The sequence below is a fragment of the Tachyglossus aculeatus genome, chromosome 21 (assembly GCF_015852505.1).
Source record: "Tachyglossus aculeatus isolate mTacAcu1 chromosome 21, mTacAcu1.pri, whole genome shotgun sequence".
Classification (NCBI taxonomy): domain Eukaryota; kingdom Metazoa; phylum Chordata; class Mammalia; order Monotremata; family Tachyglossidae; genus Tachyglossus; species Tachyglossus aculeatus.
The window spans coordinates 77,045,746-77,066,089 of record NC_052086.1 but is presented as its reverse complement, the minus strand read 5'-3'; the positions used below and the strand labels follow the sequence as shown (position 1 = coordinate 77,066,089).

The 20,344-nt window shown below is 40.6% G+C and overlaps 1 protein-coding gene across 3 annotated transcripts in view; it reads left to right on the top strand.

The window, feature by feature from the left end:
- The window catches only part of TXNDC11 (thioredoxin domain containing 11), a 75,220-nt gene that overhangs the window by 48,810 nt on the left and 6,066 nt on the right, over positions 1-20,344 (top strand). For 2 of the 3 annotated variants that reach the window (XM_038763960.1, XM_038763961.1), the window contains 6 exons: positions 5,228-5,340; positions 7,334-7,534; positions 9,327-10,113; positions 12,950-13,092; positions 13,559-13,668; positions 14,681-14,761. In XM_038763960.1, the coding sequence (XP_038619888.1) occupies positions 5,228-5,340; positions 7,334-7,534; positions 9,327-10,113; positions 12,950-13,092; positions 13,559-13,668; positions 14,681-14,761 (1,435 nt within the window). Of the gene's footprint in view, positions 1-1,355; positions 1,391-5,227; positions 5,341-7,333; positions 7,535-9,326; positions 10,114-12,949; positions 13,093-13,558; positions 13,669-14,680; positions 14,762-20,344 lie in introns of those variants that run through there. The other variant, XM_038763962.1, reaches the window with a different exon arrangement.

Genomic DNA, 20,344 nt, shown 5'->3' with positions numbered 1-20,344 from the left:
CTGAACTAAATGAATGTCTACAGAATCGTCTCTAAGAAACTTACCATAATCCACTGTGTTGTTAGAAACCAGGCTGTTTTAGGGTAGGTATTTTTCTTTCTCTTTTGGATTTATTACAGTAGCTCTGGCTTCGATTTTTCAATGAGTCTTAATGCTTCATTAAAGGCATTAGTGTCACTTTTTGCAGATTGAGGTCATTTGGGAGTTACAAAACCCCTATTGTTGAAAGTCCGGGAGCCCTGCCTAATGAAGAAAATGGTCTGAATTTTTAGATACAAAATGTGGTTTCCTAGGACCGTTCTCTTTCAAATAAGAAAAGAACTTCCTGTGTGTGACCAAAAACCATTTTTCCACATGGCACTTGGGAAATTTTAAACTCCTTACCCCTAATAAACATGTAATGTTCTACAACTAAATATTTTAAAATGATAGTTTAGAACTTGAGAGATTTTAGAAATCCGGTATTACATCTGAAAAATGTATTTTCCTCATTGGTGGAGACTTAGGCACTTGAAGTTGTGAAAATCTCTACATGTGAGAAACAGCTGAGAAGAAGTTAGAAAAGTAAAAGTTTTGGTAAACACTGAGTAATGTCACCTTTGAAAAGGTGTCCTTCCTTCTTCATATAATTAAACTTTTTTTTGAAGAACATCCTTCAACCTTTGAAAACATCTTTTGTTTCTCAGGAGACTAAATGGTGTATTTGAAAGTTAAAGTCAAATAGGATGTTTGAGTAGGTTTATGTAATTTAACACTATATAGTGCTAATGTAACACTTGTTTACTTCATTTTTAAGACAGTACATTTTTATAAAGCTTAAAAGAAACTAATCTTGAAGAAGGAACTTCATTCTAAATTGTTTCTTTTATGCTCAAGTTAATTTTCAGGTATTTTTTGAAATGAAGATGTTAGAATGAGTTACAGTCTCTATTCAGAGAATCTTGTAATATTACTACCAGTAATAAGAATATTTGTTAATAATAATAATAATGATGGCATTTGTTAAGTGATTACTGTGTGTGAAGCACTGTTCTAAGCGCTGGGGGGGATACAAGGTGATCAGGTTGTCCCATGTGGGGCTCACAGTCTTAATCCCCATTTTCCAGATGAGGTAACTATGGCACAGAGAATAATAATAATAATGATGGCATTTATTAAGCGCTTACTACGTGCAAAGCACTGTTCTAAGTGCTGGGGAGGTTACAAGGTGATAAGATTGCCCATGGGAGGCTCACAGTCTTAATCCCCATTTTACAGATGAGGGAACTGAGGCCCAGAGAAGTGACTTGCCCAAAGTCACACAGCTGACAATTGGTGGAGCCGGGATTTGAACCCATGACCTCTGACTCCAAAGCCCGTGCTCTTTCCACTGAGCCACGCTGCTTCTCAAGTAAGTTAAGCACTTACTGTTTGCCCAGTGCTACACTAAGTGCGGGGCTAGATGCGAGATAAACAGATTAAACACGTCCCTATCCCACATAGGACTCTGTCAAGAGGGAGTGAGAACAGGTATTTTATCCCTAATTTGCACATGAGGTAACTGAGGCACAGAGAAGCTGTGGCTTATCCAAGGCTACACAGCAAGTGAATGGCAGGGTTGGGATTAGAACCCAGATACTCTCACTGCTGGCTGAACTATTTCCTTTTCCCACCTTCATTTACGACTGTACCTAAAGCAGCATGACCTAGTGGATAGAGCACAGGCCTGAGAGTCAGAAAGACCTGGGTTTTAATTCTGGCTCTGCCACTTGTCTCCTGTGTGACCTTGGGCAGGTCCCTTAACCTGGCTGTGCCTCAGTTACCTCATCTGTAAAATGAGGATTAAGACACTGAGCCGCTTGCGGGACATGGACTGTACCCATCCTGATTAGCTTGTATCTACTTCAGCGTTTGGTACAGTGCCTGGTACGTAGTAAGTGCTTAACAAATACCATAAAAAGAAAAAAAAAGCCCATTCCAGACAGATTAGTAGGTTCGGTTATTAAAGATATCCTGATAACTTATCCCTAATCCTCCTCTCGTTCAGTAGTAGCCCCTGCCACCGCTATCATGACCCCAGCTAAACTGGCCCATCTTGGTGTTCTCTTGGGAATAATCTTGTATTTCTCATAAAATGGCCTTGAATGGGGCCATTTCAATTAGGATAGCTTGCCAAGACCCTTGCTTCTTCTTCTCTGTAGTGGCAACTACAGAGAATTACCAAGTTATCATTTGTTTGCCTACCCCCTCTCCCCACCCCTTTTTCATTCTGAAACACATCACAACTGCCTCTAACAGTAATAATATTTTTTAAGGGCTTACTATGTGCCACGCACTATTCTAAGTGCTGGGGTAGAGTCAAGAACATCAGGTCCCAAGTGGGGCTCGCAGCCTCGATCCCCATTTTACAGATGAGGGAACTGAGACACAGAGAAGTTTACTGGCTTGCCCAAGGTCAAACAGCAGACAAGTGGCAGAGCCGGAATTAGAAACCACGACCTCTGACTCCCAAGCCCTGCTCTTTCCACCAAGCCACGCTGCTTCTCTAGACTGTAAGCTCATTGTGGGCAGGGAGTATGTCTACCAACTCTTTTATTTTGTATGCTCCCAAGTGCTTTATATAGTGCTCTGCACGTAGTAGGTGCTAAATAATACTATTGATTCCCTGCCAGCCCATCAGAGGTTACACAGACTTATCTACCTAGATGGAAATGAGGGCAAACTAAAATTTCAAAAAGAGCCGAGTCCCAAAAAGTTCTCGGACTTCTCTCCCATCCCTGGGCATCTTTCAGTCTTTCCCGTTACTGACAGTGTGCTTGAGAAGCAGCCTAGCCTAGAGCACAGGATGGGAAGCCAGGAGACCTGGCTTGTAGTCCCGGCCATGTCACTTGCCTGCTGGGTGACCTTGGGCAAGTCACTTAGGAAATTGAGATTCATTCATTCATTCATTCAATCGTATTTATTAAGCGTTTACTGTGTGCAGGGCACTGTACTAAGCACTTGGGAAGTACAAATCGGCAACATATAAAGACGGTCCCTACCCAACAACGGGCTCACAGTTTAGAAGGGCCAAACATATATGCCAGTATCACGTAACTTCAGAGAAGTTATCTGTAATATGAGGGTTGATTATCTGTTGACCCTCCTATTTGGACTGTGAGCCTTATGTGGGACAGGGATTGTGTCCAACCTGATTGTCTTGTAGCTATCCCAAGGCTGAGAAGAGTGCCCGGTAAATAGAAGCACTTAATAATAATATTAATGAAAACATTATTATTATTACTATTAGCAGTAGTAGTATTATTCCTCTGGCTCATCCTCTCAATTCCTACCAAAGCATTCTGCCTGACTTTTTTCTTTCCCACCTCTGGCCCCTTGCTCGTGCCCTTTTCTAGATCTTCCTTCACATCTAGAAGACCCATTTCAAAACCCTTTTGAGATCACATCTCCTTCAGGAGGCCATCCCCATGTATCCCTATTCTTCCCACTCAGCAGCCATCTTGAGCCACCTTCTCAACTGCCACCTTCCAAGCTAACTAAGCACTCAGGGTATCATAACCCCTGTAGCATTTATCTCATTTCACCTTTCTGTATTTTATTTAAATGGCTACTTCCCCTGTTAGATCAGAAGGAGATCATATCTTCTCTTTCATACTCTCCTGAGCAAGGTGCCCTGCACACAGTGGTGCTCAATAAATGCTACCGGTGGTAGTGGTGGAGGTCAGTCAGATACGAAGAGAGAGAGAGTTCCTGGCAGTGGGGAGAGGAGAGAATGAATCACAGTGAGTAGTTTGGCTTAAAAGGAATGAAAGATGTGAGATTGGATGTAGTGGGAGAAGAGCAGATGGGTAAGGTGGAGAGAACTGGTAGGTTGCCTTAAAGCCAATGCTTTGGAGTTTCTGCTTGCTCTGGAGAAGGGTGGGCAACTGTTGGAGGTGTTTGATGAGAAAGATGTGTGCAGAATGACATTTTAGAAAAATGATTTGGGTAGCTGTAGACAGTAAGTTCATTGTGTCTGCTAACTCTCTCGTAGTAATAATAATAATGATGGCATTTATTAAGCACTTACTATGTGCAAAGTACTGTTCTAAGCGCTGGGGAGGTTACAAGGTGATCAGGTTGTCCCACGGGGGGCTCACAGTCTTAATCCCCATTTTACAGATGAGGGAACCTTAGACTGTGAGCCCACTGTTGGGTAGGGACTGTCTCTATATGTTGCCAACTTGTACTTCCCAAGCGCTTAGTACAGTGCTCTGCATACAGTAAGCGCTCAATAAATATGATTGATTGATTAAGTGACTTGCCCAAAGTCACACAGCTGTCAAGTGGCAGAGCCGGGATTTGAACCCACAACCTCTGACTCCAAAGCTCAGGCTTTTTCCATGGAACCATGCTGCTTCTCTCTGCTCTCCCAAGCATTTAGTACAGTGCTCTTCTTGTAGTAAATGCTCAGTAAATACCACTGATTGATTGACTGAAATTAGATTAGAGAGAGGAGAGAAACTAGAAGTTCAATGAAGAGGCTGAGGAAGTGGTCAGGCCAGGATATGACCCATTCCTAGACCAGTGTGGTAGCTGTTTTGGATGCAGAAGACGAGAGAGATTCTGGAAATGGTGTGGAGACAGAATTTGGTGACAGTTTGGGGCCAGAGGGGAAGCTGGGGGTGGGTAGAAGTAGCAGGAGAAGTGATCCACTTCTCAGGACAGTGATCCACTTCTCACTTTGAAGATCAAACAGAGGTCCGAAAGTGTCAATCGGGGAAGGAAAGAACTTTGGTATTCAAAATAAGAATATATTTTTAACTCATTAAATAAATAGTGCTATATGATTTTTCAAATGAGCACAGTAGAAATTGCTTTACAACTGTAAGTCAGGAATCAGACTAGCTTTTTATGTTAATGGGACCAATTTCATTGTATGCTTTTAAAGATTTTAAAATATTTACAGCTTGAAATAAAGTCAAATCTATATGGGTTAAGTATTCATTGTAAGTAGAGGAGTAGGAACAGCGTTGCTATTTTTAGGTTGTAGTCTAAACACTTGAGAAACTCTCACTTTTCATTTCTGTCTTCATTTGAGTTGTATTTTCAATAAGAGCAGTTACAGGATGGTCTGTGTACATCATTGTGACTTGTTTAGAATCTGAACCTTTAAGAGACACGCGGTATTATTTTGCTTCATTTATAAAAAATGTAAGGATTGATAAATATTTTTCTTTCTTTTATAAAAGGAAACTTTTTCTTTCAGATCACCTTGGAACAGTACACTTTGGTGTAATCACAGATAAGCACCTGGCGAAGCAAGTCTCCATGGTGCACTCTGGAAGTGTATATTTGCATAGAAACTTTAATACATCACTTGTAAGTATTTTATGCTTCTTCTTAGTAGTCAGTGACTCGAAGTTTTATAGAACGGTTTTGATCCTAGAGTTTTTTTTAATGATATTTATGAGCTTACTTCATGCCAGGCACGGTACTAAGCACTACAGTGGATACAAGATAATCAGTTCGAATACAGTCCCTGTCCCTCATAGGGCTCACAGTCTATGTTGGAGGGAGGAGGATTTAAACCCCATTTTACAGAAGCGGTAACATGTCCATGTTCTTTTCCCACAAGCGTAAAGTCTAGAGAAGGTGGCAGGCATTAATATAAATTACAGATCTGCCCATAAGTGCTTGTGGGGCTGAGGGTGGGGTGAATACCAAGTGCCTAAAAGGGTACAGATCCAAGTGTATAGGTCAGGTGGAAGGGAGAGGAAGTAGGGGGAAAGATGACTTAGTTGGGGGAGGCCTGGAGATCGGATTTTAATAAGACTTGGAAGGTTGGGAGAGAGATGCTCTATTGTATATGAAGTGGGAGGGAGTTCCAGGGTGGAAGGACGATGAGAGCAAGGGTGGTGAGATAGATGAGATGGAGGTCCAGTGAATAGGTTGGTGTTCAAGGACTGAAGCGTGTGCGTTGGGTTGTCGTAGGAAATCGGTGAGGTAAGTTGTGGGGAGAGCCGATAGAGTGTGTTAAAGCTGATGGTGTTCGATGTGGAGGTGGATGGGAAGGTTCTTGCTGAGTAGGGAGAGAGATGTGGACTGAAAGAGCTTTTAGAAAAATGAGGTGGACAACCAAGTGAAGTAAGGACTGGAGTCGGGAGAGACTAGAAGCAGGGAGGTCAGCGAAGAGGATGGTGCAGTTTCCAAGGTGGGATATAAGTGCTTAGATCATTAATTCATTCATATTTATTGAGTGCTTACTATGTGCAGAGCACAGTACTGAGCGCTTGGGAAATATAAATCGGCAACATCAGTCCGATGTTGGCAAATCGGTCCCTACCCAACAACGGGCTCAGCATAATAGCAATTTGGCCGTAGGGGAAAGGGTACATCCTAGTGGGTAGGGACTGTCTCTATATGTTGCCAACTTGTACTTCCCAAGCACTTAGTACAGTGCTCTGCACACAGTAAGCGCTCAATAAATACGATTGATTGATGGGCTGAAAGGAGAACCAACAGTATTTGGTGACAGGTTGATGTTGCAGGTTGAATGAGAGCCGAGTCGAGGGTAATGCCAAGGTTATGGACTTGTGAGTCAGGGAGGATTATGGTGTCTACAGTGATGGGAAAGTCGAGAGGAGGGGACAGCTTTTGGGTGGGAAGACGAGTTCTGTTTTGGACATTACCTCAATGCCTTCATTGCCCTTTTCACTTTAGGACCCAACTGAGTTTATCCTTGTTCTGCCTTTCTCTTTTTCTGTCACATTCTACTTGTCCCCCTCATTTTCTGACACTTGCTCAAATGGCTGTCTTTATTTCTGTCCCCTACAGCTGCATGTCTAGTTTTCCTTTAACTTACATAAACTAGTTGGCTTTTATAGCGGAAAGATGCTACAATAAAAAATTACATCTGGAAGGGCCTGTGAATGTGGGGCACTGGAGAGGCAGAACTGTAGGAAAACCTAATCACTGAAATTTAAAATGTCTTGACATTTACCCTAGTTCTCTCATTTAGGGGCAAAAATGGTTTCTATTTCAAAGCCGCATGGGAACTTGAGGGGCTAATAGGAGAGCTTTGGGGATCCACACAGTAATCTTTTATTGCATATTCCTACAGTGGTGTGGGGTTGCATGTCTCTGGTCCCCTGTTAATATGAAGCTAATAATTAATTCCCTGTTAGAAGTGGCTTGATATGGCGTGTGTAGTGCATATGTGGAGTAATCAGAGACTTATTTTGAGATGACTTATTCTGTCATATTACCAATTGGCATTTCAAATCACTTGAAGAAATAGTCACTTGTCTGAATGATTTTTGAAATAGCTCTCATTAAGTTCTGTGTCCTCTTCTGTTTGGTTTTTCACTTAAAGAAGTATCCCAGGGAAGTCTTGAATTACACAGCAGAGAATATATATAAATGGGCCTTCGAAAATCAAGAGGTACTTCTACGCTGGCTGCGACCGCACGGAGGCAAAAGTCTTCTCTTGAATAATGAACTGAAGAAAGGACCGGCACTTTTTTTATTCATACCTTTCAATCCTTTAGCTGAAAGTCACCCTCTGTTAGATGAGGTAAGAGGAATAAATTATATAGCCCAAGCTAGTTTTAGGTATTGCGGATGATTATATGTGGTTATATTTTTTTCATTCCGTTGTGTTTTTCTGAGGGGGAAAAAAATGACTACAGAGAATTAGCAGCAGTAAGTGGACCGGGTATAATTTCTGTAGTAAGGATACCATCAGTTCAGAGTAGGCATAATAAAAGTCAAGCAATGAACATAGTATTACATTATGACAGTAATGGTCACTATGTAGATCGAATCTTCCCAATTTCTGAATATTTGATGTTCAGTTTCCTTCTCATCAGTATTTATTCAGCAGATAAAATGTTAGGCATCTACTGGAGAGCAGCATACATATTCATTGTTTTACATTAGAGGTATAGGAAAAAGATAAATGGAGTCCATATAGCAGGGGTGTGTTCTAAAGAAGGCCTAAGGAATTACAACATATTTTGCAACAAGAAATTAGCACTGTGGCCATTATGTATTTTATTCCATTCTGAAAGGAGTTACCTGTTTTTACACTGCAAAAAAGCTGCCAGTTCACTATATAGCTATAGGCCTAAGGAACCATAAATTTCACTGAATAAAGTAGATTGAAATAAGTTTGCAACTGAGAACAATTTTAATACCTAATTTACCAAGATTTGTTTTATGTGTCTTTACATTTGGGAAGCAGCATGGCATAGTGGATGGAACCCAGGCTTGGGAGTCAGAAGATCATGGATTCCAATCCCGGCTCCTCCACTTGTCTGCTGTGTGACCTTGGGCAGATCGCTTCACTGCTCCGTGCCTCAGTTTCTTTATCTGTAAAATGGGGATTAAGATGGTGGGGTCCATGTGGGGCAGGGACTGTGTCCAGCCTGATACGCTTGCATCCACCCCAGCGCTTAGTACAGTGCCTGGCATGCAGTAAGCGCTTAACAAATACTAGAATTATTATTAATTATTATTAAACGGCATCAATCAGTAGACTTTTGTCATCTGATCTGACATATGTTTTCAAAACCTTTATACAAAAGGAAAGGGGATTTTTATTTGAGGACAAGAATCTCTTTTCTGTTTTCTCACGCTAAAAAAAAAATTTAGCATTTTATTTTTCTATGTATCTGTTTTAAGTGGGGGAAAATCCTGGGTGAATTACCATTTTAAACCTAAAGATTGCAAGATTGTGTTGTTTTACCATGTTTTCACTGTAACTCTGATTTGAAAATCTTTGTTAGTCTATATACTAAGTTATTTTTCTGGTGACCAAAAAACAGACTCTTTTTCGGTCACCATCCCTTCACTTAACAGAGAAACAAGTGAAAATAAACTGAGTCAGTTTAAAGTATCAAGGAATATGTCTTGGAGTAACATTTTCAGAAATCTTAATTCTAGAATGTGTGGGCTTCGAGAAGAAGGAAACCTAATAGAGAAATTGGGGGGAAAGGAATGGTGGGGGGGCTAAGCACCCCTTTGAAGCTATGCCGAGTTGTAAGTATGTGCCTGGAAGGAAATTTAATCATCTGTTAAAGTAACTAATTATAGGTTTTGGAGGTTTTTTTAAACTAGAAATTATTTGGAGGTGACCAAATGGCAGTTAAACTAAGGAAGTAGTTTTAAAACTGGGTTTTTCATTTGAATGATGATAATGAAAGTGTGGAAGAGCCACAGTACTAACCCCTTCAGAGACCCAGACTTTTTTTCTTTCTTTTTTTTTTTTTAGGAGATTGTAGTACAACAATAAATTATCTGACCCAAGCAGCCTATTTTTATTAATGTTTTTATACTGATCCTGTCGTCTTTACCATTTTCCTCAGATTACCGAAGTGGCCTTGGACTACAATAACTGTAACAAAAGCCAGACAGTTGAAATACTTATTCAGCACCTGAGACACTCGGGGTCACCGACATTTGAGTCTCTCGTACCAGACCCTCCGACACCGTTAACAGGGCCGTTTTCCATCACTAAGTCCCCGTGCTGCAACACTGTGGTTCTTCCTCAGTGGCATAGCATCTCAAGAACCCACAACGTCTGCGAGCTGTGTGTCAACCAGACATTTGGGATCAAACCAAGTGAAGTCAGCATGCCACAGTGCAGCTTTTTTGACATAGCCGCAGCTCTGGATTCTTTCTACCTCAAGGAACACACCTTCTATCAAGTAGCGTCGAATAGCATCGAATGCAGTAATTTTCTAAGTTTCTATAGTCCTTTTAGCTATTACACTGCATGTTGCAGGACCGTTAGAAGGGGTTGGAGTTTCGTTAATTCAGAAGAGGCCATCTTTCAGACCCCAAACATAGCATTTTCTTCCCATGAGAAGAAAGATGAGGTTGATCCCCCAAATTCTGTTCCTCACATTGAGGAGAGCAGATCTCCCTTTCCTCACGAACACATGAACAGCACAGATATTTCGGGACTGATCTGCAGGACCAATAAGAGCCTGAACCTCTATCTCTTGGATTCAAATTTGTTCTGGATATATGCGGAGAGGCTGGGGGCATCCAGATCTACTCCTGTGAAGGAATTCGCTGTTATCATTGACCTGAAAGAAGAATCTCATTACATCTTGGACCCAGGCCAGGCTCTTGGAAAGCCTATTCTAGGTACTCTGGACAGTTTTTAATTCATCATTTTGCTAACACAGAACAGAATTTTGTTTTAGTCAGTGACTTGTACTACCATTTAGGCTGCTTCCCTAATTCTGATCTTTAAAGGGAAAAAAAGTTAGCCTGCTTCAAACTACTGCGCATGTCTGTCATTACACCTTTACACTTCGATAAATCAGCTTCCTAGATTGGCAGTGACCCTGTGAAGGGGGGAAAAAAGGAAAAAAAATTTGAAAAAGATCTCACTGGGTGTTGGTACTATTCTGAAAGAGAAGGGGTACAGAGTACCTGAAATGGAACCTGTTCAGATGGGGTGGAGCAGGTTTAGATTTGATTTGGAGTGATGTGAGTTATTCATTATTGATTATTTTCCTCATCTAAGGCTTGAATGTGACCAAACCAAACTGAGGGATAAAATCTGGTAGGTTTTTTGCCCAGTTAATAGAGAAGTGGACTCTGCATTTAATTGGTTAGTTTTGCTTCAAAGAGATTTGAATATCCTGATTTAAACCTGCGCCTGTTTTTATTTCCGCTTGAGTGAAGTAAAACCGACAACTAATAGATTTAGACACCGTTTGATTTACCGTAGAATTACAGTAATCCGAAAGTATTTTCTTAATTTATGTAGTGCGTAGAACAATGCTTGGCACACAGTAAGCGTTTAACAAATGCCATCATTATTATTATAAAAAAATTGCTGATTTGATGTCCGTCTAAAGTGAAAAGCAGTCACAACTTGTTTTAGGACAACAAAAAAAAACTGTAAGCTTGCCCTTCTGGCTGTGTGGTAACTGTGGACTAGCCAACACTGTCCTGTTCCCAGGACTTTGCCGACATCGTTGCTGGTGTGCACACACTAGGATATGAAAATTCAAAAGCTCTGTTAAGTCAACTTCATTGGAAACACAGGGGGAGAGTCAGTGTTTGCCAGTTGAGAACTGGAGGAAATCCATAGGGAAAGAAACTTTATTTTCAAACTTTCGAGGGCATGAAAGGCAATGAAGAGTACAGATTTACAAACTAAATAATTTATAATAGTCTCAAATTTTTTAGTTTTTCTAATGAGGAATTTTTGGATTTTCCTTTTTTTTCCCTCTTCTCCAGACTTACTCATTTGTTCTGTGATTTCAAAATGTGTTAAGAATTGATAGAAATATGGAGGATTTGGTCCGTCTTTCTCCCCACATCTTGGCAAATCTCTGACCTCTACCCTCCGGCTGGTGAAGCTTACCACTCTGTTCTGGTATTGCTACTGAGGGCCAGAAGTTCTTTAAGCAGTTTCAAAGCATGGGCTTCATAAAGATTAGAAAATAATCCTTAGCTACCTTGCTTTCTAAGGTGGTTTAACTTCCAATTTTTTCATCCGTGTGAGTTTCTTTATCTCTTCCCTTTGGCCTGCTGGGTCCTCTTCCCTGTTTATTAGCACTTCTGTCATGGAGCAGGGAGGGGAGGGAGAAAGAGAGAATTTGCTACTTTTAGCAGGTCTCGTCGGGTGGATGGTGAGAAAGTTAAAGCAGCTGGCTGAAATGAAATTTTGGATTATTTGAAGATCTTCTTTGTAATAAAGAGTTGATTGTGTATCCCTTTTATGACTTGAACAAGTCTCCAGGGCTCCTTATGTTATCTGATCTCTCGCAAGCTTTGTGACTATGACCCTTAGCCCAGTACTTTATATCATTGCAGTCAACACTTGTGGTAACGCATAAAGGTCTTTGGGTGAAAGTCATTCATTCAGTCTTATTTATTGAGCACTTACTGTGTCCAAAGCACCCAGACTGTAGACTGTGAGCTCGTTGTGGGCAGGGATTGTCACTGTTTATTGTTGTATATACCTTCCCAAGCACTTAGTTCAGAGCACTGCACCCAGTAAGCACTTAATAAATACGATAGAATGAATGAATACTAAGCGCTTGGGAGAGTCCGATATAACAACAAACAGACACATTCCTGCCCACAATGAGCGCTCAGTCCAGAGGGGCAGACAGACGGTAATATAAATAAATAAATTACAGCTCTAAACAGATATAAGTTGCAAAGGAAGAAGAATGCAACACATTCTAACTCCTACATTAGCCAGCCACAGGCAGTATCAGGTTTAGAACCCAGGTCTCCTTGTTCCAAAGAAATTCTCTTTCCACCGGAGCCCGTTGTTGGGTAGGGACCGTCTCTATCTGTTGCCGAATTGTACTTTCCAAGCGCTTAGTACAGTGTTCTGCACACAGTAAGCGCTCAATAAATACGACTGAATGAATGAATGAACTGTGGTCTAGTGGGTAGACCCCAGGCCTGGAAGTCTAAAGGATCTGGCGGTTCCACCACTTGTCTGCTGTGTGACCTTGGTCACTTCTCTGTGCCTCAGTTACCTCATTTGTAAAGTGTGGATTACGACTGTGAGCCCCATGTGGGACGTGGACTTTGCCCAACCTGATTAACTAACCGCCCCAGCGCTTAGTACAGAGCCTGGCATATAAATGCATAACAAATACTATCATAATAAAAAAAAAGCTGGGTAGCCTGAGGCCCATCCATTGTTCCTGATCAGAGTCTCCTTTATCATCGTAGGAAAAAACTAATATACATTGCCCCATTGTGTATCCACTTGTGAGTTCTCTTATAATCTAAATAATCTTGTTAATCTGAGCCAGTTTTGAACATGGTTTTGATCTTCAGAAAAAAAGAGCCCAGTTATTCACCAACGATTTTATGAATTTGTGTTGGGGATAACCTTTTAGATTTTGAAATTTTTAGTTTTCAGAATGCAAACTGTAAAGCACACCAGCAAATGTCACCTATTCCGGGAGGTGAAGTGATCTCATTTTCTTTTTATTTTTAGAAACTTTTATTCAAAACTACAGCATTCTCTACAGTCCATTGAAAAGGCACCTTACTGGTGATGTTTCTACCCATTTTCCTTCCTGGAATTTAATCTCTGAAGTGACAACTGGAACCTTTTGGGAAGTAGTCTTCAAGAAAAAGGTATGGAATAACATGCATTTTTTTGAAGAAGAAGAATCACATAAAACCTATTGGTTCTTCAGAAAACAAACTTTCTGAAAAATTATCTCATATGATTTTTCAAGCACAGAGGAGTTTTAAGGTAAATAAAAAGCGGGTGATGGTTAAATCTAATAACACCAGGGTTTTAATCAAACACCAGCCCAGTGGGTCAACACCAAAAAAGGAAAAAGTTGTAGAAGTTGCTCTTGTTTTCAAATGTTCTTTCATTCATTCAATCATATTTATTGAGCGCTTACTGTGTGCAGAACACTGTACTAAGCGCTTGGGAAGTACAAGTTGGCAACATATAGAGACGATCCCTACCCAGCAGTGGGTTCACAGTCTAGAAATGTTGAGATGTTTATATTTGGGAAATGCTAGGAATAAAAAGTAGAGATTTGCACTTTTCTGTATTTTTATCAACTACTGATGTGTCTCCCCTTAGGATGTTTTACTGCTGTATTATGCACAATGGTGTGGTTTCTGTGCATCCCTTAATCATGTTTTTATTCAACTTGCTCGACTCCTGCCTCCAGATAAATTTACTGTGGCGAGGTAAGTAAATTTGTACTTTCTGCAGTCTCCAACTGTGAAAGTGTCATTTTTCTTTTTCAATATAAGTTTATGGATTCGTGGCTTTTAAAGTTGACCTGACACGTTCCATTTCCACTGCCCAGCTTTACCTCGTACTGAATTTTAAATGGTTTTTCAAATTAGTTTTGAAACCCACACAGAAATTACATGTGAGCCTATTATGATTTATATCACCATGGTAGGTTTTTAATGTTTCCTAGTACAATTTGGCTATATATAAAATCGGTAAGGTCCGAATTGGCTTTACTGAGTCTAGATAATATCAATATCTTTTTAGGCATTGTGTTCTTAGGCAATTTTTCTTCAGTATTAAACACCTATCAATGCTAACTGAAAATATTTTTCTCTTTAAATGTAAACAGTAGAATCGGTAAAGCAGTTGTCTGAAAGAAGTAGAACTGTAGGCTGTCCCCCGGTATTCTGTCAATGCTCTTTGGATGTAGTTATTATTAATCCCCCAAGAACATTTAGAATTCTTTAGAGTGATTTGAATTCTTTGTGTTCTATAAAAACTGAAGCAAATATTTTAAGAATGCCAGCTAGAATTCTCTCCTTCCCTTCTTTGGATTTGTAAATGAGAATAGTTTTCCTCTTCCCACCCTGCCAAATTTTTCTTTAATTACATTTCAGAAAGCTTAGTTTTTTGTATTAAGTAGAAAGATGTTTGCCTCCTTTTACAAAAGGCCCTTCAGATACCAAAATATGGGCCCAGATCCTGCCCAGATCGCTAACTGATGTTGGGGTGTAGGTGGCATTTTTGGAAAGAACAAACGGAGCACTGAAAATCACTTGGCACCTTACTTTTTCCTATACACTGAGTTATTGCTAATAGGTTGAAAAATCTAACTTGGACCTAATAGTACTCTCCCCCATTGTTTGTAATTTTTTCCGGATTCTTCAGCTAGTTTAAGGATTTTGTTAGATTTCTATACTTGTCTTAACTTCTTTTTCCCTTTCCTTCCCTCCCCAACAGGATTGACGTAACTCGAAATGACCTTCCCTGGGAATTTATGGTTGACAGCCTCCCTACCATCATGTTTTATCCTCGTAACAGGTAATGTTAGATTGAAAAGTATGCTTCACAAGTCATTCTTCCTTTTAGTGAAATTCTAGAACTAAGTATGTTTAGATGCTTGAAAATAAAGTAAAAGATCTCATCACTGTTATGGAAAGTAACGTTGTAGTGTAGATTGTTTCTTACGCAAACAAAAGTAACTTTAATGAATGGTGGTTTTAGACATCTAGACCTCCTAATGATAATGAAAATCCAACTTCTCACAGTTGTCCAGAATGATCAATTTTGCATCATCGGATTAACTGTAATAATATTCATCAAGCAAAACTACAGATTTCTCTGATGTTTGGCTTAAATCCTTCTCTTTTTGCCCATATTGTTAAGTGTTTCTCGAAAGAATCTAGTGATAGTATTTATTGAGCAGGGCAGGGCACTGCTGTAGTAAGCACTTGGGAGTATATAATGGTTAGTAGACCTGATCTCTTCTGCCCTCAAGGGCAATCTAGTGGACGGAACAAACGCTAAAATCAGTTATTTGTAATGGCAAGTAATAGAGTTTATGTACATACTCTCCATAGGGGGTGGGGGTGAATACCTAAGGGCTTTGGTGAAGTGTGTGTAATGAAGTTGTAATCGAGGGGAAAATAGAGTGGGGAGATGAGAGATTCATCAGGGGAGGCCTCCTGGATAAGATGAAATTTCAGGTGGGCTTTGAAAACGAGGAAAGCCGTGGTCTCCCTGATATGAAATGGGAGGGAGTTCCAAGCAAAGGGGAGAGAGAGTCAGCAAGAGGTCAGTGGCAAGAGAGACAAGAGTGGAGCACATCGAGTAGGATGGCCTGACAGAATCGAAGCGTGTGCTGTGAGTTATAGTGGGAGAGCAACAAGAATAAATAGTGGGGAGAGAGCTGATTGCGTGTCAGTGATCAGGAGTTTCTGCTTGATGTGGAGGCAACCATTGGTAGGTGTTTGAAGAGTCGGGAGTCCTGCGCAGAACGTTATTTAAGAAAAATGATCCAGGCAGCGGAGTGAAGCGTTCACTGAAGAGAGGAGAGACTGGAAGCAGAGAGGCCTTGCAAGGAGGCTGATGCAGCAGTCAAGTCAGAATTTGACAAGTGCGTGGACCAGTATGGTGCCAGTTTGGATGGAGAGGGAAGGGGTGGATTTGGGAGGTGAAGAAAGAACTGCCATGATCTGATGAGTGACTGAATGTGTGGGTTGAAAGAGAGGAGATAAGGATAAGACCAAGGCTGTGGGCTTGTGAGTTGAGAAGGATGGTTTTGCTTTTAGCAGCGATGGGAAAGTCGGTGTGGGGAGAGGGTTTGAGAGGGGTGATGAGTTCAGTTTTGGACATTTGAGGTTGAGGTGTTAGCAGGACATCCCCTTAGAAGTATTGTGGAAACAAGAGAAGATGTGAGATTGCAGAGAAATCTGGATTAGTGAGGTAGATTTCGGGGTCATCCATGTATAGGTGGAAGCTTTTTCGGTCGATTTTTAGTGGTATTTAATCGCTCATTATGTGCCAGGTAGTGTACCAAACACTAAGGGTAGAGGTTGTGGGTTCTAATCTCGGCTCTGTCTCTTGTCAGCTATGTGACTTTGGGCAAGCCACTGAACTTCTCTGATCATCAGTTCAGCGCTTAGAACAGTGCTTGGCACGTAGTAAGCGCTTAACAAATACCATCGTTATTATTATTACCTCACCTGTAAAATGGGGATTAAGACTGGGGCCCACCTGGGACAACCTGATAACCTTATATCTCCTTCAGTGCTTGGCACATAGTAAGTTCTTAACGAATACCATCATCATTATTATTATTATACAGGCTAATCAGATTAGACACAGTCCATGTCCCACATGACGCTCACAGTCTCCCTCCCCATTTTACCAATGGACAGAGGCGCAGAAAAGTGCAGTAACTTGTCCAGGGTCACACAGGAGACAAGCCGCAGAGACAGAATTAGAACCTAGGTCCTTCTGACTCTCAGGCCCTGAGTTTTCAGTGGACCACACTGCTTCTCAGTTTAAGCAGGGGGAGTGGGTATGGATTGTAAATAGAAGAATTGACCCAGAATTAAGCCTTGAGGGACACTCACAGTTAGGGAGAGGGAGGCAGAGCCAGAGCCCGTGAAAGAGACTTACAAGGAGTGGTTCCGGGAGTAGAAGGCCAAACAAGAGAGGACAGAGCAGGAAAACCAAGGCTTGAGGGTGTTAGGTGAACAGTTAAGTTGTTCATCTTAACTTTGTGGCAGTAATGCACTGGCATAGAAACTTAAAGCCTAGTATTTCCACATACCACAATAAGCTCCTGCAGAAAGTGTATGCCTTTGCATAATTGATAAATGTGATCGGTAGCGCATATTTTGAGAGAATTCTGAGAGAATATTCATTCCGCATGGATTTAATGCCTGATAGGTTGAAGATTCCGTCCTCTTTTAGAACCCCTTTGTTTGGTTTTCGTTTTTACCAGTGGTAAACATCTATAGAATGTGGTCAGTGTATTGTGGAAGAAAGTCAAACAGAAAAGCAGGACTGTATCTGTGGGGTTAGAATGTAAAAATATCTTGGGTTTCTGATGTAAAAGTGAAACCCACACCTACTATGTTATGTGTCAGTCTCACGTGCCATATATGGTGTGGTTGGGGGGGGTTTATCTTTCACACTGCAATATTCTCATTTTTTTTAATATTAGCAATTTCATATTTGTGATAGAATTTCCCTAGCTTCCAGGGAGAGTTAGGGGAATAAGAGTTGTTTTTTTTTATTTTTTGAGTTCCTCTTGGGGTTTTAGGTTCTTTTCAGAAAAGAAACCAAAAATAACCTACATGTTCACCTAACTGATGGTGCGATGATGACCTGATGAAAATATTGTTATAGTCTGCTAGCGCATGCTTACTTAAGTTCTTTAAAGAAACAGTAAACTGACAACCTTCTATCAAAAATGTAATGATAAAATCACAAGAAACAGATTGTTCCAGGGTAAATTTGAGAGGACGATTTTGAAGACTGGTGTGACCTGGTGGATAGAGCGCAGGCCTGGAAATCAGAAGGACCTGGGTTTTAATCCTGACTCCACCACTTGTCTGCTGTGTGACCTTGGGCAAGTCACTTAACTTCTCTGGGCCTCAGTCAGCTCATTTGTAAAACGAAGATTACGATCATGAGCCCCTTACAGGATATGGACTTTGCCCTACCTGAGTAACATATCTACCCCAGTGCTAGACATAATAAGCACTTAGCAGATGCCATTAGAAAAAAAAAGAAAACCTTTCTTTCAAAAATATATTAAAATCACAGAAAACAGACGTATCCCAGGGAAAATTGAGAGTATGATTTTGAAGACAAGGGCTGCTGAAGTTAAATTAATTGGTTTCTCCAGCAACAATTCTTCATACTAGTGAAATATCAAAATGCTGTTTAGTGATATCCAAATATGTGCTATTTGGATATGAGATGCTCTGTGACTGATGCCTTCCAGACAACCGCACATGGATACCCCAACCAGTACCTCAAGCTCAATATATCAGAAACCGATTTTCTCGTTTTCCCTCTACCCAGTTTTTCCAACATAGTCGATTGACAGCCCAGCCAATCCTCACTGAATTTCAATCTGAAAATGAAGTTAATTTCTATGACAGCCCAGCCAATCCTCACTGAATTTCGATCCGAAAATGAAGTTAGTTTCTAAATCCTACCGGTTGTCCACCGCAGTATTTCCTGATCGGCCCTCTCCTGTCTGCCAGTTGGCTCTCACCTTGTGACCTGCCTGCAAGTCATTTCCTGTACCGACCGCTGTTCTGTTTTCCCTGTTGCTAACTCTTCCTCCTTCTCATCGTACCCCATTCTGCTCCACCTGAATCATTTTTCTAAGATGTCATTCTGCACACTACTCTCAAAAACCCCTGCCATGGTTAGCATTTCTTTCTGGGGTCAAGCAGCTCCCGAGCTATTGGTTTTAAGCCACTTTCTTAACAGATATTGTCTTCCACTGCATTAATCAATTGGTTCAAGATTTGTATGGGAAATATGTGGGATTACCTTGTGTCGAAGCTTTGGGAATACTGTATATCCAAGCATTCTGCCCACTGTAAATTCCTTGAAAGCGGCGATCAGGTCGATCAATTTTACTGTACACTGCCAAGTGGTTAGTTCAGTACTTGGAGTGGAGTAAATAATCAATTAATACTGTTAACTGATTTCTAAAGAAGTCCTAACAGGAAGCAGTGTGGTCTGATGTGCTATATCACCTGTATATATGTATATATGGTTGTACATATTTATTACTCTGTTTATTTATTTATTTATTTATTTTACTTCTACATTTCTAACCTACTTATTTTATTTTGTTGGTATGTTTGGTTCTGTTCTCTGTCTCCCCCTTTTAGACTGTGAGCCCACTGTTGGGTAGGGACTGTCTCTATGTGATGCCAATTTGTACTTCCCAAGCGCTTAGTACAGTGCTCTGCACATAGTAAGCGCTCAATAAATACGATTGATTGATTGATTGATTGATTATATCGGAAAGAGCATCTACCCGGGAGGTGAGAAGACCTGGGTTCTAATGCCAGCTCCACCACTTGCCTGCTGGGTGACCTTGGGCAAATTATTCAGCTTCTCTGTGCTTGTTTCCTTATCTGTAAAATTGGGGGTGAAATAATAATAATAATAATAATGGCATTTATTAAGCACTTACTATGTGCAAATCACTGGTCTAAGCGCTGGGGAGGTTACAAGGTGATCAGGTTGTCCCACAGGGGGGATCACAGTCTTAATCCCCATTTTACAGATGAGGTCACTGAGGCACAGAGAAGTGAAGTGACTTGCCCAAAGTCACACAGCTGTATCAGTTCTCCCTCTCCTTTGGACTGTGAATTCCATGTGGGACAGGAACCCTGTCAACCTGCTTATGTTGTGTCTATCCCAGTGCTTTAGTACAGAGCTTGGCACCTAGTAAGTGTTTAACAAATACCATAATTATTATTATCATATTTCCAAGCTTAGTACAGTGCTCTGCACAGTCAGCACTCAGTAAATACGATTGAATGAATGAATGAATACCATTCTTGCAGTTAAATTCCTTTATGGTTAGGAAAACCTCATCTTAACTCTCCTCTTCCCTATCCAACCTGCTAGCTTTTCCCTGATTTTTGTTGTTTTGTTTCCAATTCTTGTGATGCTTGGCTTTTCTGGTTTGGAAAAAAAAAATTGGTCTTCCTAGATTAAATTCTCTTCTTAACAAGTGTACTTTTGGCCTTGCCTGTGGCGGTCGGTATTATTTTTAAAAATACATCATCTCTTTATTTGGTGATGGTATGATAATTCTCTGTCAGTTTATCAATGCATTGTATGCAGTATAGTTAATTTTAGCTTAATACTGACTTTTTTCTGCTTTTTTGCCTAACTTTAGTAAATACAATTAAATCAGTAATTACTAAACGGTACAGTTGTTCAGATCATACTTTAAAGTGAGTCATTGCAACCAGTCCAAACTTTGGGAGAAGCTGAATTGAAAAAGCACAGAATATGTCATTCATTGGTCTATATTTACGGCAGTGAAAATGGCCGTTAGAACTACCAGAAATGTAATTTTACTGCTTGGTTTGTTTAACTGGTAATTTAGGG